Below are 16,910 nucleotides of genomic sequence, written 5' to 3'. Positions count from 1 at the left end.
GATCCGTTTACTATGTCTGAGTGTTCTGCTTGCGTGTATGCCTATGCACCACCTGTGTGCAGTGCCCGAGGAGGTCAGAAAAAGGAGTTAGAGTCCCTAGAACTGGAGTTAGCAGACAGTTGTGAGCCGCCATGTAGGTGCTGGGAGATGAACCCAGTCCTCGCAAGAGCAATAAGTGCTCATAACCCTTTAGCTGAGGCGAGGCATCTCTCCACAAAAGGACTTTAAGAGGGTGGTTTTAGGACTTCAAATGTGGCTTGATTGTAGAGTACTTTTCTAGCATGTCACAGTCCATGGCAGGTTCAACCCCGTGTGTGTGTGTGTGTGTGTGTGTGTGTGTGTGAGAGAGAGAGAGAGAGAGAGAGAGAGAGAGAGAGAGAGACAGACAGACAGAGAGAGACAGACAGACAGAGAGAGAGAGAGAGAGAGAGAGAGAGAGAATCAAATGGCATAGGACCTGCAAGATGGCTTAGTGGATAAAGATGTTTGATCCCTGAAACCAACAAAGTAGAAGGAAATAACTGACTCCCAAAAGTTGTCCCCTAACCTCCTCATGCATGCTATGATGCACTTTTATGTCTATGTGTCCGTGTGTATATGCGTGTGTGCATACACGTACATACACACTACATATAAGCCAATGATAGTAAACTAGTCCATCTTCTCTGAAATGTTGGAATAAATAAACACAAGGGCACATATGTGTATCCCACAGCAGTTTTAACCCCACTGCGCTGGTTTCGTGTCAAATTGACACAGGCTAGAGCCATTTGGTAAGAGGGCCTCTCAGTGGAGAAAATGGCCTCATCAGATTGACCCGTAGGATATTTTCTTAATTACTGACTGAGGGGGGAGGGCCCAGACCACTGTGGGCAGTGCCACCCTGGGCCGGTAGTCCCGAGTTCTATAGAGAGCAGGCTGAGCAAGCTAGTAAGCAGCATCCCTCCGTCATAATCTCCTCATCAGTTCCTGCCCTGACTTCCCTTGATGATGCCGTGATCTGCAAGGTGAAATCAGCCCTTTCCTCCACGAGTTGTTTTTGCTCCTGGTGTTTTATCCCAGTCACAGAAATCTTAACTAAGACACTGGCCCATCCAAACCTCCCAATACAACCACTCACTGGGAGATTTGTAAGTCAGGTGGCGACTCGCTGTGGGCCTCGGCGACGAACGGAAGGAAAGCACTAACCTAGACATGGCAAACCAGAGCGCTGTCACTTCACCGCCGGGTCACAAGCAGGAGGATGACCAACGTCTTCTTCTCTCCTTTCCGGGTAGGTTGGCCTCATCCAGCTCGAGCAGGAGCAGGTCTTCATCCAGCCCCTCAACAACTCGGGAGGCCCATTCAGTGGAAGAGAGCACCTTGTCAGGCGCAAATGGTCCTCTGCCCCCAGCCCAGCTACCGAAGTCGAGGAACCCAGGCAGCCCTGCAAAGTCGTGACAGGTGAGTCTCGGCAGCGGAGGGGTCGGAATGGCGCACACGGAGCTGACACCCTGTGGGCTCACGTGTGCTGAAGTGAGTACTTGCCTTCTTTGGACCGTCACGTGCCACATGATGGCAGGGATGTAGTTCAGAGAAGGTCTTTATTAGTCGATGTCCTTACTACTTGAACATCATGGAGTGATGCATTTAGACTGAGATGACTACAATCTCACCAGCTGGTAGAATCTTAGAGGACCACAGCTGCATTTATCAGCTATTGTTAGTAGAAATTGCTGTTGGCCTATGAGGATATTTTGGAAGATGCTCTATTGTCCCCAAAGCCGCCTTCTTTCTGTGTATATTAGTGTTGACATTTCAGAAGCCCTTTGAGAAGTTTTATATCTGCAAGGAACCCAGGATCTCATTGAAACAGAGCCTTAGCTTTCTGTTTTGTTTTTCCAAGATAGGATTTCTCAATGTATCCCTGGCTGTCCTGGTTTGTAGACCAGGCTGTCCCTGAACTCAGAGATCCATCTGCCTCTGTCTCTCAAGTGAGGGGATTAAAGGTGTGTACCTTAATGACCAGCTTCAGAGCCTTAGTTTTAAGCATTAAGAACAAGTGGAAGCCAGAACACCTTATTACCAAGCACCAGGTTGGCAGCATAGCTGGGATACAACTTTCCCGGATGAGCCCCTAACGCCAAGCTTACCTGTATTTTCATATGGTGGTCCTCCTCCTCAGATGCTGTAGTGAGAGTTGCCTGGGCAACCTATGAAACCCTGGGCCAGCAACATCTGCAGTGCCTGGAAATTTTCAGTACATCTATCATCCAGCATCATGTCAGACCTGCGGTGTCTAAAGTGTCATAGCCTGATCTAGCTGCTGGGGATTCAGATACATGATCATGTTTGAAAACCACTGCTTAAAAAGGGCTATTTAGGGAACTGGGAAGATGGCTCAGTCGGTAAAGTACATGAGACACAATCATGAGGACCTATAACCCACATAGCGAACAGGGCATGCAGGTGCATGTCTGTAACTCCAGCACTGGGGGGCAGGGACAAGTGGATTTCCAGAGATGGCTGACCAGTTAGCCTTGCTGAATTGGTGAGTGTCAGGTTCAATGAGAGGTCTCAGGAAATAAGGGGGTAACAGGAAGTTGCCTGCTGTAGACCTCTAGCCTTCATGCACTGAAATGCACATTGAGAACACATAGATACACCCCTTCCCCCAGTGTCATTTACTTAGCTGTTGGGTTGTCGGGTGTTTAAGACTATTTCATGGTACTATGTCACTACTAGTCTGCTTGGAAATGCTCCCTGGCACAGTTGGATAACTGTATTGTCCAGGCGGCACTTCCTCCTGGGATGGGACCCGCTTCTGTAGCTCTGGGTTTACCTTTCTATGCAGACTTAATGTGACTCAGTTTGGTGTTCCAGTGACTTTAGAACTATGTCAGGATTGCTTTGCATACAGCTCAGCCATTGCCTGTGGTAAAGATGGTTCGCAGTGACCATGATGAGTAAGTCCAAGGAAAAAGAATGCTGCCCAATTACAGAGTTTTTCTTAATTGCTGTCCACTCCCTTAACAAAAGTAGAGAACGTAGACCTCAGCATAAAATAAACAGTCACTCAAATACCCTTTAATGGCATTCAGGGCCTTTTGATTCATGGGTATGAACTTGGTAGTTTGGTTTCATTGGATCATTTTTTTCCCCATTGCCTGCTTTGTAGTGAGCAGCTGTTTATGGCGGTAAATGTATGCTGTCTGCAGCTGATCTGCATGTACAGGTTCAGAGGTTGTGACTTTATTGTGTTCCTTCTCAGACCTATTGGCGTGTTGGCTTCAGCTGGTGAGCTTATAGCTTTTCTGGAGCACATCCTGAACATCTGACCATGACAATCCCCAAGTGGTTGTAGGAGGAGGAAGGCCGCTTGTTTGTTTCTCGATTGCTCTGCCGCGAAATAATCACACAGAAACTCTATTATTTAAATCACTGCTTGGCCCATTAGCTCTAGCTTCTTATTAGATAACTCTTACATCTTAATTTAACCCATTTCTATTAATCTTTGTATCACCATGTGACAGTGGCTTACTGGCTAAAGTTCCATCTGGCCAGTGGGGCTATATGGCTTCTCCCTGACTCCACCTCCTTTCTCCCAGCATTCAGTTTAGTTTTTCCTACCTAACTAAGTCCTGCCTTACTATAGGGCCAAAGCAGTTTCTTTATTCATTAATGGCAATCACAGCAAACAGAGGGGAATCCCACATCAGGTGGTACTAACATTTGCCTGGTGGTGAACACCACCCACTGGCAGGGGTGTCCAACTCTTTGATGTTGGGATATGCGGTTGTTAATCTGTAAGTGTATTGAGGATATCCATCGTTATCCTGGGAAGCATGTGGTGTGCAGGTTAGACACTCCTCCAGGGAATACTCAGCAGGAGGGCAGCGTCTGCGAGTCATTGAGAGGGAATTTTCTCAGACAAGAATCTCCACGTAGAGCCACACAGTGATGTGCAGGGCAGATGGGTTCTTTTCCTCCTCACTCAAGCCAGCACCCCATCAGCTGCCAGTCTGTGACCCGTGGCCCGGCATGTCTGCCAGTGAGCTAATGGGATGTTTATCTGATGACCTGCTTCCATCCTCTTCGAGGGAGTGACAACTAGAATTGCTGAGCAAATAACAAATGGTGCTTGTGTTTGCATTTTTTGTGCTCGCTGCTGGTTTTGGAACACACTTTGGCCTGCTTAGCCATTGACGGAGGAAATAAAATGAGCGGTCAGGGTGGGGTGGATGTGGTAGAAACTATGAGCAGCGAGGCAGGCTGCAGAGAAATCTCTGAATGGCCTCAAACAAGTTTTCCTTTCTTTCTCCCAAATCTTACAGCAGCTTTCTCCATGGTGTAGGCGCACGAGTGTGTAGCTCAGATCGAACACACGCCTCTGGAGGTAGGGCGTGACACTGAAGACGGAAATGTACCTTGCTTTTGGTCCTTTTGTCTTGAATGACATCCTCAGTCCATGCTTCTACCATGTTGACAATGATGTTGGGCCTTTTTCTGGACTTAACTACTAAGACTTTTCTCATCCAGATTAACTTTCTAACCCTGGGCTGTAGAACTCTGGGAAAATTAACTTCCTGGCACACTAGCAAAGTACATCCTTGAAGTTTTCTATAAAGGGTTATCAGATTAATCCCAGGGTAGCGTGTTCTGTTTAGCTGAATAAAGTGACTTGCTATTGACCCTTTATTACTTGATCCCTAGACTTGACCCCAGAATGATTCCGTCAGGTGAGGAGGAATCTAACAGGTCTGTCCTGAGTCTCTGAACCTACCTGAAAGATGAGCTTCAGTAACTGTCTAGTAGCTTGTGTCTGGATAGACCAACACAGCCAAGGCCCCCACAGGGAGGAAGAACTTCCTTCACAGAGATGCTACTGAGCTTCCATTTCTGGGAAACGTCATGGGCTCCTGGTGAAGGGACAGGCTGATTCTTTTCTCTCCCAGGAATTTCTTTTTAAAAATCCATAATCTGATTCACAAAATAAAACTCTAGTTTGCAATATGGCAAGGAAATATGGGGTCTACAGACTTCTTTGTTTTGGGTACAATCATGAAGGCCCTCCTTTTTTGTTGGTTTTTTTTTTGACAGCTAAAATGGCACTTCAGATATGTTGAAATGCTCCTTGAATATTAAGTGGTCCTTTTGACCTCAAAACTCTGTCTTTTTTTATGTTTGTTTTAATTTCTCCATGTTCAATCTAGAATCTTCCACAGCTGTCTTCGAGGCATCAAGCACCAGTTTGACTTCTTTACTGTGGTTGGTGTGTCACGTGCATGGGGTAGCAGTAAAAGAGAAGATAAGTTTGCAAAGAGGCATTTTAAAAACAGGAACTCATCACGGTTTTGAGTGATGATGAGCTCATTAGAATATGAGTCTGCCCCAGACCACTGAGGTGTGTTTACAAAATTCTGTTGTAACTGCTTTGCATAATTATTAGTTGTTTTCTAGTATCATCTGGTACACATATAGTAATATAAAGTCATCTTTGATGAATTTCTAAAAGAGTACTGTGACATTTTAGAAATTGTGTATGCTAATTGATATAAAATTTGCATGTCTAATCATGCATATATACGCTAATACATAGCTGGCCAGGACTTGGGTTTCATCTCAGCTAAGATTCATCAGTAGAAACAAAAGCAATCCTACTGACTTAAACACTAGAAACACTGGCCTGGGCTCACAGGGTGGATGGGGAAAGCAGGATGTTGGACTTCAGGTTAGGTGTGACCGATCTTATTTTTATATAATCTCTTAGTCCCCAGCTTTCTCCTCTCATCTGACAGAGGCAGCTCGGTGAGGGAAAGGTGTTCTACTGAACTGGGATATGAGGTAGGCTGGTTTGGGTTACTGTCAGGTTACTGCTTTCTAATGTGTGGAGTCAGGATCTTATCTGCTTCCAGAAGCTTGCAGATCCCAGTCCCCAGGTGACTCTGCTGCACATTCCTCCTGCTCTCCCCACCCTGGCTTCCTGCAGGCTACCATGCTCTAGGCTGAAATGTGGTGCTTTGTAGGCTTATGCATGCTCCCCTGGGGCTAACCCCACAGTTGATGATGTGAAAGCTTCCTTGGTTCCCAGCCTGGGGGTGTCAAACTTCCTCGTCAAGGGGGAGATGCTGAGGGAGCTCCTTCCGCTCCTTCAGCCAATAGCCGCTGAAATACCAGCCCATTGGGGTGTGGTCTCTCAGTGGCTATTGGCTGAAGGAGCGGAAGGAGCTCCTTCAGCATCGTCATATAGCTTGCATATCAGATATTTATATTATAATACATAGCAGTAGTAAAATTACAGTTATGAAGTATTGATGAAATAATTTTATGGTTGGGGGTCACCATACCATGAGGGTATTAAAGGGTCACAACATTAGGAAGGTTGAGAATCACTGCTCTAGGCTTTGAGATGTTAGCTCATTGGTTAGAGTTTAATAATTAATAATAATAACAAATGATAATAGACAATAATATATTATTTTTTTATGATTGTGCCCAGTGTTTATTGTTGGGAACAGTGTCCTTTTATGTTCTATATTTTATCTGCAATAAGAAACTTGAAGAAAAAGGTGGATGCTGGGGAGGTGGCTCCACAGCAAAGTTTTGCTATGCCAGCATGAGGGCTGGAGGCCAGGTCCCCAGTACCCATATGAATGCCAGATAGGCATAGTGGCATGTGAGACTAGCTCACATGTGAGCTCGGGGATCAAGTGAGAAACCCTGCCTCACTATATGTGGTGGAGAGTGATTGAAAAAGAAACCGTATGTCAACTTCCAGCTTCCACACTCACATACATACACATGTATATACATCTCTCCCCCTATGTCAACATACATGCAAATATGCACATATTTCATACACACATGACAAAAATGGAATTAAACTGTTACTTTGAGCTTCTTAAATTCAATACTTTAATACCTATTTATACATAATTTATAGAATGTTTTTCTATGAACACTAAGAGCAGATGCTAATATTTAATAATTATTATGCCACAAGAATCACAAGGAAGGCTTGTGTTAGAGATTCAGTTCAGTTCCAGTCCCCTTTAGTAAGACTTTATCGCAGTGCATCTGCCTCAGTCTGCTGGGGCTTCCATAACAAAATGCCAGTCCTTGAGTTGGGCTCAAACTTCTCCATAGTTGTGGGGGCTGGAAGTCCGAGGCTAGTGGTTGGCCAGGTTGGTCTTTCTGAGGCTGTGAGACACACTCTGTCCCAGGCCTTTCTCCTTGGTTCACAGATGCCCATCTTCCCTCTGTGTGTCTTCTCAGGGACCCACTTTGATGACTTCATATTTTAGTTACTTTCAGAAAAATGTTATCTACTAATGCAGCTATATTCTGAGGCCCTGAAGATTGGGGCTTGAGGAGTTGGGGACAGGAAACAACTCGGGGGCCCTCCAGCCTCTGTTTTCTCATCTAGAACATGGATCTTACCACATGTAGCTTAACCATTCTAGACAGTAATGTTGAGAGCTGCCCTGCCTTCTTCTCCCAGTCACTGTTGGCCAACGGTGCAAGTGAGGATGGCTCTACCACTGTCACTACTGAGAGATGTGACGAAGGGCACTCTCACGATGCCTGGCTGAAAAGAAGACATGTAAGCATACATACCGCGGTTGGCTTGCTTCCTCCATGTTTCCTTTGAAATCAGTAGAGGAGCTTGGAGATCTCAGGCAAGGTTGGAACAACAGGCTTCCTTTCCCTCATCTGCAGCTGAACAAGGTCTTCTTGGGCTCATGGGAAGGCTGAATCAGTGTGGACTGCTTACTGCTTAGCCATTGTAAACAATCGACCATTATTACAGCTTCCATGGTTAAGTTATCCATATGCTCCTTCTTCATGGAGACAGCATCGCATCATTCCAGTGGCCTGGTCCTAGATTCAGTGGACAGGAAGGGCCCCCACAGAGCACCTGAGCTGGGATCCAGAGGCTCTCATGGCCCTCCTTGGTCCTGTCATCCACCTCAGAAGTAAATCCACAAAAACAAAACAAATAAAATCCAAGGTTTTGTTTTTCAAGATTGGAAAGTTCCCTTGAATCTGAGGCTTAAGTTTTCCCCTCCCTAGCCTTGGGCAGGGTGGGAGGAAACTAACAAAGAGGGTGTGAGTCACTTTTAGTAACAGAGTATCAGAAAAAGACACCACACGGCAGAAACACAGAAAGACCCTCTCCCCATGCCCCGATTTAAGCCCTGTTAGCATCTGGCCATAGTTGTTTCAGAGAGAAATGAGCGTTCTTGCCCTCATACTTTTCCCTGAAGCGTTCTCCAGAAGTTGCCATGTTGATGCTGATGTGATTCCTTCATAACCTGCTTTCTGTATAGAGGGGTAAGCTGCCTGTTGTGGCTTTCCTATTTTAGAGTCTACATACATGGTTTCCTACTGTGCAACTTACATTTACCATTCGCAGGGATGGTTTCCAGCCTTGTTCATGCTGAAGAATGCAAATCAAGTTCACTCCTGTCACTGTAGACATTTGCCTACCAAGCTTTTCAGGGAGTTAGCTTTTTCTTCCCTACTGCTTTTTGTTTTCTACTTCTTTAATTTATAAATTATACTTATGTATATTATTTGATTTTCTATTTGTTGTCTATTCTATATTCAAATGTGTAATTCTTAGGCTAAAATAAATGATCCTCCTGTCTCATTTTTCAGAGTAGTTGGCACCATAGGCACATACCATCATGCCTAGCTCTATTTATTTATTGTTTTTTGTTTGTTTGGTGGGTTGATTGGTTGGTTGGTTTTCTGAGACAGGATTTCTCTGTGTAACAATCCTAGCTGTCCTGGAACTCGCTTTGTAGACCAAGCTGGCCTCGAACTCACTGAGATCCGCCTGCTTCTGCCTTCTGAGTGCTGGGATTAAAGGTGTGCACCACCGCTGTCCAGCTTTATTTTTATTTGATTTGTTTATATTACTAAAGATTTATGCATGTATGTACGTGTCTGTGTTAGTATACATATATGAATATGTATGGATGTGTGTGGATATGTGTGTGCAAGTATGTGCGTGTTTGTGTGTAGAGGCCATAAGAGCGTGTAAGGTGCCTTTCCCTTTCACTCTCCACCTATTCTTTAGAGTCAGGGTCTCTCTCTCTCTCTCTCTCTCTCTCTCTCTCTCTCTCTCTCTCTCTCTCTGAGTCTAGAGCTTACATTTTTTTCAACCAGACTGGAAGCCAGTAAGCCCTGTGTCTCGCTCACCCCTGGATTTGGGGTTATTGGAGTGTACAGGATGTCTGACATGTCATGTGGGTGCTGCATCCCAACTTTGGTCTTTATAACTGTCCTCACTACGGAGCCATCTTTCCCTCCTTCCTCCACCCCTTCCTCCCTCCCTTCATTCTTTTTTTTTAATTGTTTTTGTACAGCTATATATTTTTTCTCTACTCCCTTCACCTCTCCCCTCATCTTCTACCTTCTCCCATGGTCCCCATGCTCCCAATTTACTCAGGAGATCTTGTCTTTTTCTACTTCCCATGTAGATTAGATCCACATATGTCTCTCTTAGGGTCCTCATTGTTGTCTAGGTTCTCTGGGATTGTGATTTGTAGGCTTGTTTTTCCTTGCTTTATGTTTAAAAACCACTCATGCGTGAGTACATATGATATTTGTCTTTCTGGGTCTGGGCTACCTCACTCAATATAATGTTTTCTAGATCCATTCATTTGCCTGCAGATTTCAAGATGTCATTATTTTTTTTTTCTGCTGTGTAGGACTCCATTGTGTAAATGTACCACATTTTCCTTATCCTTTCTTCAGCCAAGGGGCATTTAGGTTGTTTCCAGGTTCTGGCTATGACAAACAATGCTGCTATGAACATAGTTGAGCACCTGTCCTTGTGGTACAATTGAGCATCCTTTGGATATATACCCAAAAGTGGGATTGATGGGTGTTGAGGAAGGTTGTTTCCTAATTTTCTGAGAAATCGCCATACTGATTTAATTTTGGTAATTGATATTTATCCAGAAAATCTTCTATTTCCTTTATGTTTTCCTTTTTTTGGGAGGGGGGCGGTTTGAGGCAGAGTTTCTCTGTAGCTTTGGAGCCTGTCCTGGAACTAGCATTTGTAGAACAGGCTGGCCTCGAAGTCACAGAGATCCACCTGTCTCTGCCTCCTGAGTGCTGGAATTAAAGGCATGCACTACCATCAGCCGGCTTAAGTTTTCCAATTTTGTGGAGTACAAGTTTTCAAAGTATGAGCTAATGATACTCTGGATTTCCTCCATGTCTGTTGTTATGTCTCCCTTTTTGTTTCTGATTTTGTTAATTTGGATATTCTCTCTCTGTCTTTTGGTTAGTTTAGGTAAAGGTTTTGTCTATTTTGTTGATTTTCTGGAAGAACCAACTCTTTGTCTCATTGATTCTTTATATTTTTTTTGTTTCTATTTTGTTGATTTCAGCTCTTAATTTGATTATTTTCTGCCATCTAGTCCTCTTGGGTGAGCTGCTTCTGCTGCTGCTGCTGCTGCTGCTGCTGCTTCTTCTTCTTCTTCTTCTTCTTCTTCTTCTTCTTCTTCTTCTTCTTCTTCTTCTTCTTCTTCTTCTTCTTCTTCTCCTTCTCCTCCTTCTCCTCCTCCTCCTTTTCCTTCTCCTCTTCCTTCTTTTTTTTAAAATATTTTTTATTATCCTGTTGCTTTCTTTCTCCTTTCTTGAGTAGAATACCTACTCACTAAATTTTTATATTTTTAAATCTTTTTATTTTCCCTTCTGGGATAGGTCTTATTATGTAGCCTAGGCCAACCAGGAACTTTCTCTGTATCCCTGTTGGTTTTGAACTTATGATCCCTGCCTCTATCTCTTTCCTGGATGCTGGGATTCACTGTGAGTCATTTTAATTCACATATTCGAGACTATGCATTTCTGGTTCAACACATTTTTGGTTGTAGACAGCTTTTGACATGCACTGCTTTTAGTGTTCAGGGCTAAATGTTCCCCAGTTTCTGTAGGGTTTGTTTCTTTTTTTAATTTATTTACTCCTTAGAGAAACAGTGCAATATAGTGGTTATACATTATGATGGATCCTTTGAGCTTGAACTGCTGGCGTCATTACACAGTAGCTCAAATGACCAGAGGGCATTTTTATAACCCTTTCAGTTTATGACCCATGCAGCCTTGGCCACTTTTGAAGAAGATTTATAATTCTGTGCATAGTGACTGGAGAGTGTGCTCATGTGATCATTCCACTGGGTTCTTTTTTTATAGTCCCAGTGTCTCTGCTGAGGTTTTAAAAATCTTTTCACCCATCATGAGCACATTTTCCTTTCAATCCTTGAGCATGGTGATAATTGTTACTTTAATGTTCCTATGAGCTACTTTAACATCTGGGACATTTGGTTTTGTCTCCTTTGTCTTTTCTCTTGAAAGTAGGTCACATGCTCCTGATTCTTGGCATGTCAACTGATTTTGGATTGTGCTCTGGATGTTGTAAACATTGTATTGTGGAGACATCGGGTTCTGTTCCTCTGGAGAATGTCTTACTAGAAACAGTTTTACTGGGCTCAGATTACAACATTTGTATCTTGGGTGGCAGCTCAAACCTCGGTTAGTTCTTTAAACAATTTTTCAAAATTTATTCTTTGAGAATGTGACACATGTATACAATAAAATACGATGATACCCACCCTACTTCCCTCTCCTGACTCTCCCTGTTTCTCCCCAACACATACTCCCCTCCCCAACTTCATGTCCCCCCTTCTTTTTTTAAAAAAATAACCAACTATCAAGAGAATTTTCTCTAGTAAGAGGGGTGTCTAGGCCGTGTCTACCCCAACCCTGGCCTCATAAAGCCTCAATTTTTAACCAAAGTTTGATTTCATTTCACTTCATCCTGGGAAACCAATGCGTTTATCAGAGTTACTTACAGAGCTGGGATGGGGGGGTTGTAAGCAGAAGAATGGGCTACTGGAAGCTCTCACCTAGCATGGATAATGGCTTTCCTATAGCTTCATAGATAAAACCCCCTGCCTAGTCCTTCCCAGCCTCCTGGAGGCCACATGCAATTAGAGCAGAATCACATATATCTGGCCAGGAGAAGTGTCTGGATACTTCAGGAAGGTACCAGTGACCCTCCCTGCCCCTTTCTATGACAGAAAGTCAGCAGTGAAAAAGCCTGGTTGTGATGATCGCTTGCCAGCAGGCACAGCTGAATTCATGAGGATGATGACAGTTTGGCTCAAACAACAGTCCTTGTTAAACACAACTTAGAATGTATTTTATGTGCATGGGTGTTTTGCTTACATGTGTGTCTGTGCGCCGCATACATGTCTGTTGCCTGTGAGGGCAAGCAGAGAGTATCAGATCTCTTGAAATTGGAGTTATAGACAGTCGTTGGAGTTATGGACCCTGCCATGTGGGTGCTAGGAATTAAACTAAGGTCCCCTGGGAGAGCAGCCAGTGCTTTTAATTGCTGAGCCATGTGTCCATTTGTCCTGTGCAGCACCAACTGAGTCCAATTAGTACTGCCCATGTGTACATGGGTGTGGGGCTATCCAATGAAGCATGGATAATCCACCAGTTGCCACAGTCTTCCCACTACCAAAGAAGAGCGAGTCCCTCCCTACCAGTAGCCCTCTGCTCCCAATAGTATTGCCAGTAAGAGGCGGGTCCTCATGAGTTTCTCCCCTGCCTGTATTACAGGTTTGGCCAGCTTGATCTGGTATAGATAACCACGGGCCCATTGAGTTTATGAGTTTAATCATCACGTCATATCCAGAAGAAAGAACCCCTCCCCAATCCCTGCCTCTTAACGTTTTCTCTGCTTGCTTTTTCACGATGCCCCCTGAACCTTGGTGACAGTGTGATAAAGATTTCCCATAGTGCTAATTATGCTAAGCACTTATTCTAATTAGTGCTAAGTCACTTATTCTCAGTATTTGGATCAATCATGAGCCGGTGTAGTGATTCAAATTTGCATTGACTACAGAAAGAAGCATCCCTAACTGAGATCAGTCAGGGTCTGTGAATATAAATGTAATTTGGAGGCAATTTGTTATAATGACCATTTAGCAAAATAATAATAGTAGGTTCCACTCTAGGGCCTCTGATCTTTGTAGCCATATTTTTCTGTGCAGGTTTACAGTTATCAGGAATGAATTTCCTTCAATGGAGCAGGCCTCAGATCTAGTTAGAAAGCAGTTGGTTACTCCATAATAATCATGCCACTGGTGTATTCATGGGTATGTCTTACTTGGTAGGTCAGTATTGTAGCATGTAGGGTCAAGCACTGAGTAACACCATTGATGTCTCTCCTCTCCAGCAGCCTGCACAGAATAGAACCTTCTGGCACTGTGAGAGCTGGCTAGCAGGGAGGAAGTTTCCTTACTGATTTGAGGTTGATTTCTCTATGTCCTACAGCCAGCGTTTGTGGTGTTTTCAGCAATAGAATCTTACCAGGTAGTTACAGTGGGTGACCAAGAGCAATAGCGACGACCTGTATTGTTTTGAAGATCTCAGAGCTTCTTTGACCAGTAACTCATAGGCAGGCATATCATGCCTGACACTGCAATTTTTATTTAATAATCCATATCTTCTGGGAGTAGACTGTGTTTCCATGAAGAGTACCTTCATTCAAATTCCTTTTTAAAAAATTATATTTTGAAATCATCTTACTAACTACTAGGTTTCTATAGGCGTTTAAGTACATCTTTAGTTTGTTTTTGCTTTTATTTGTTCGTTTGTTTTGTTTTTCGAGACAGGGTTTCCCAGTAGCTATGGAGCCAGTCCCGGAACTCATTCTGTAGACCAGGCTGGTCTTGAACTCACAGAGATCCACCTGCCTTTGTGTGCCACCACCGCTCAATTCATCCTTAGTATTGTTAACCTCACCCAATCCCCTTCTCCCCACTGACCCCCACCCTCATCCTTTTTTAAACTGTTTTCCCTTTCCTCATTTGTATCACATATATTCCATGACCTTTTAGTTATAGTTTTGATTGGTCTATGAAATAATAGGTTTCCACATGACTTCTCATACACACTTCCTTCAGGCTTTCCACGCTTTGTTACCGTCTGTTCCATGTAGGGACAACATGGAGATTGGGCAGAATTTCCATATACTTTTTCCCCCACGAGTAGCAGTCAGTTTGTTGCCCTCATTCCATCCTTTGGTCCTTTGGCCTTGTAGGTTTCAAGGATTGCAGGCTACTCAGCACGGAGTTGGTCTTCTCTCTGTCTCCTTTGCTGTTCTTCCTTTTCCTGTATTGACTGCCCAGAGTCTTTCTCCAGCTCCCGTTTTCTGAGACCTTCTGCTTTGGTTTGCCTTTACATATTGTCCAAGTTTGCAATTGTCTTCTGGAGGTTTGGGTTTTTTATGGTCTTCTTGTCCATACTACATTTCATATAACACAGATGTTTTTGGTCATAGTTGAGATTTGAATTTTAGTTTAGAAAGTAGGCTTTTTAAAAACATTTGTATGGGTACATGTGCTGTGACGTGTATGTAGAGGTCAGAGGACAAACTAAGGGTATTGATTCTTTCCTTCCATCATGTGGGTCTTGCGGTTAAAATTCAGCTTTTCAGGCTCGGTAGCTTGTGTCTTTACCATCTGAGTCATTTTTCCAGCCTTGGCATTTTGGTTTTAATAAATGTGAGTTGCCGTGTGTGTGTGTGTGTGTGTGTGTGTGTGTGTAAATTAAAAGTTAAAATGTATATTTCCTAGCTTTTATAAACAGCATTCACTTGTTCAAGTTATGACGGTGGAATCATTCATGTTTGCATTCTTTTAAGCCTGCTTGGCTTATTTGTTTTAGAGACACATATAAAATCTCACAATATACTGTGATCAACTAATTACACCTTTTAATTTTACCAACTTTTACTTTATACATTGTAACATAGTATTATTTCATACACACCAGTTTTGAAGCTATATTCCTGACCGGTTAATTGGAGATAAAAAAACCAATTCTTTTATCATCACGTTAACAATCCATTTTTTATCCCTGTTAGGCTTTTGACCTTCTATTGGTGTTTGCATCCAATATTGCTGACTTTTATTTTATTTTATGATTGCCTACTATTTCTCTTCTTTTGTTTTATTTTTAATCTTTCTCTGTTTCTATGTTTCTTAAAAGCAATAAGGTATCTCCATCCTGGGGAGACGGCTTAGCAATGAACAGCACTTTTTGCTTTTGCAGTGGGAGCAGGTCAGGTTACAGCGCCCACATGGTGCTCAGATGCCCCTCAAATGACCTCGGTGGGCACCAGGGACACCTGTGGTACACAGACATACATTCAGATAAGACACTCATACTTATAAAGTAAATAAACCTTTAAAAAATTCAAAAGAGAAAACAAAGAGTAATAGGCATCTTCTTACGGAGGTGGTGCAGTTGGAAGAGTGCGCGCCTGTGGCAGGAACTCTGCTGCAGCCCCAGCTCCCCGGAAGAGTCGCTGAGAGCCTGTCTCAACAGTACCTAAAGAAGTATCTGAATTGAGAACACATTCCAACTTGGGATTCATTTTCTTCAGTGGCAGGGGAATTATTTTTGTATTTGTGGTGTTAGTGATACAATTGGATTTTTCTTATGCCACCTTGTGTTTTGTTTTCTATTTTTTATGCTATGCTATTCCCCTGCTGGTAGGTGCTGCCGCATCCCCTGCCCTCTTCATTGGTTTAACCAGTTTTGCTTTATTCCTCCTTTCCCTTACACTTGTTGTTACCTTTCCATCATATGCACACACACACACATGCATGCACACACACACGCAGTGCACACACGTGCACACAGACGTGCACACATGCACGTGCACACACACATGTGCACACACACGCGCACATATGCACACACACATACACTGATTTTCTAAGAGTATCAGATCATCAAGTAGCTTTTGTTTATAACATAAACACCTTCAAACCTCTTATCTTTGCCTTTCTGGTTTTTTTTTTTAATTTTTATTTTCTCTCAGTTGCCATCATTTGTGGAGTTAGAATTGTTCGATTTTGTTTATTAATTTATCAGTTTACCTGTTCAGGATTATTGTTTCTCATTGCTCACTTCTCTGCCTCTGTTCTTAAACAACATTCTTTTGTGTGGTCAACTCGTCCGCTTTACCCAAACCCTGTTTATTTCATCTTCATACTCAGTGATGGTTTCACTGAAGATGGAGTTCTAGGTTGAGTGTGAGCTTCTCCTCACTTTGAAGACACTCTCTGTGAGCTCCTTTTGCTTACAAACGGCCGATCTAACTTTAGTGTCTGTGTAAATATACCGCCTTTCCTCTCTGTGGGCATGAAACTATTACTGTGTGTGTGTTCCACAGCATGTCTTGGGCAGGTTTCCTGTAGTCATCTCCGTTGGAGTCCTGATTTTTGATGTGAGGTTTTGTGACTTTTGCCCATCCCAAGCAGGCTCTGTGTGCACTGAACGGTGCCTCCCTATTAAGTACTGATTCCCCTGGGCTCCCCTAACTGGTATGTGTGGCTCTTGCTATTCCGTCCTCCATACTTTGTAGCTGCTTTTCATGCCCTTGGTCTTCTTTATATTCTGTGTTCTAGAGAGTTCTCTTCCATTGGTCCCCTAGATCAGCAGATTTCTCCCTCACTGGATCGAAACTCTGTTTAGTTTTTTCTTTCCTTAGGGTTTTGATTTTAACAATTCTGTATGTCTCAAAATTATATATAGGCCAGGCAGTGGTGGTGCACTCCTTTAATCCCAGCACTTGGAAGGCAGAGGCAGGCGGATCTCTGTGAGTTTGAAGCCAGCCCAGTCTACAGAGTGAGTTCCAGAGCAGTCAGAATTGTTGCAGAGGAACCTCACTTTGCCAAATTTTAGCCTAATCATGTGACGATGCCTCCTCTTGAGTTTCTCTGGGCTACTGACTAGTGCCACGTATTCCCACTGGTCCTCGCCCCTGGACAAGTTAACAGTGGCTTCTCACTGTCTGGGCATTATGGGGGCCTTCCCACTGCTGGACTGTTTAG

General features: G+C 43.4%; 1 protein-coding gene across 2 annotated transcripts in view; it reads left to right on the top strand.

The window, feature by feature from the left end:
• Positions 1–16,910, top strand: part of Adamts17 (ADAM metallopeptidase with thrombospondin type 1 motif 17) — a 309,925-nt gene that overhangs the window by 11,032 nt on the left and 281,983 nt on the right. For both annotated transcript variants that reach the window (XM_087901254.1, XM_087901253.1), the window contains exon 3: positions 1,278–1,443. In XM_087901254.1, the coding sequence (XP_087757380.1) occupies positions 1,278–1,443 (166 nt within the window). The remainder of the gene's footprint in view (positions 1–1,277; positions 1,444–16,910) is intronic.

Source organism: Myodes glareolus, chromosome 24 (assembly GCF_982192425.1).
Source record: "Myodes glareolus chromosome 24, mMyoGla1.1, whole genome shotgun sequence".
Classification (NCBI taxonomy): Eukaryota; Metazoa; Chordata; class Mammalia; order Rodentia; family Cricetidae; genus Myodes; species Myodes glareolus.
This window is presented reverse-complemented; position numbering and strand designations above follow the sequence as displayed.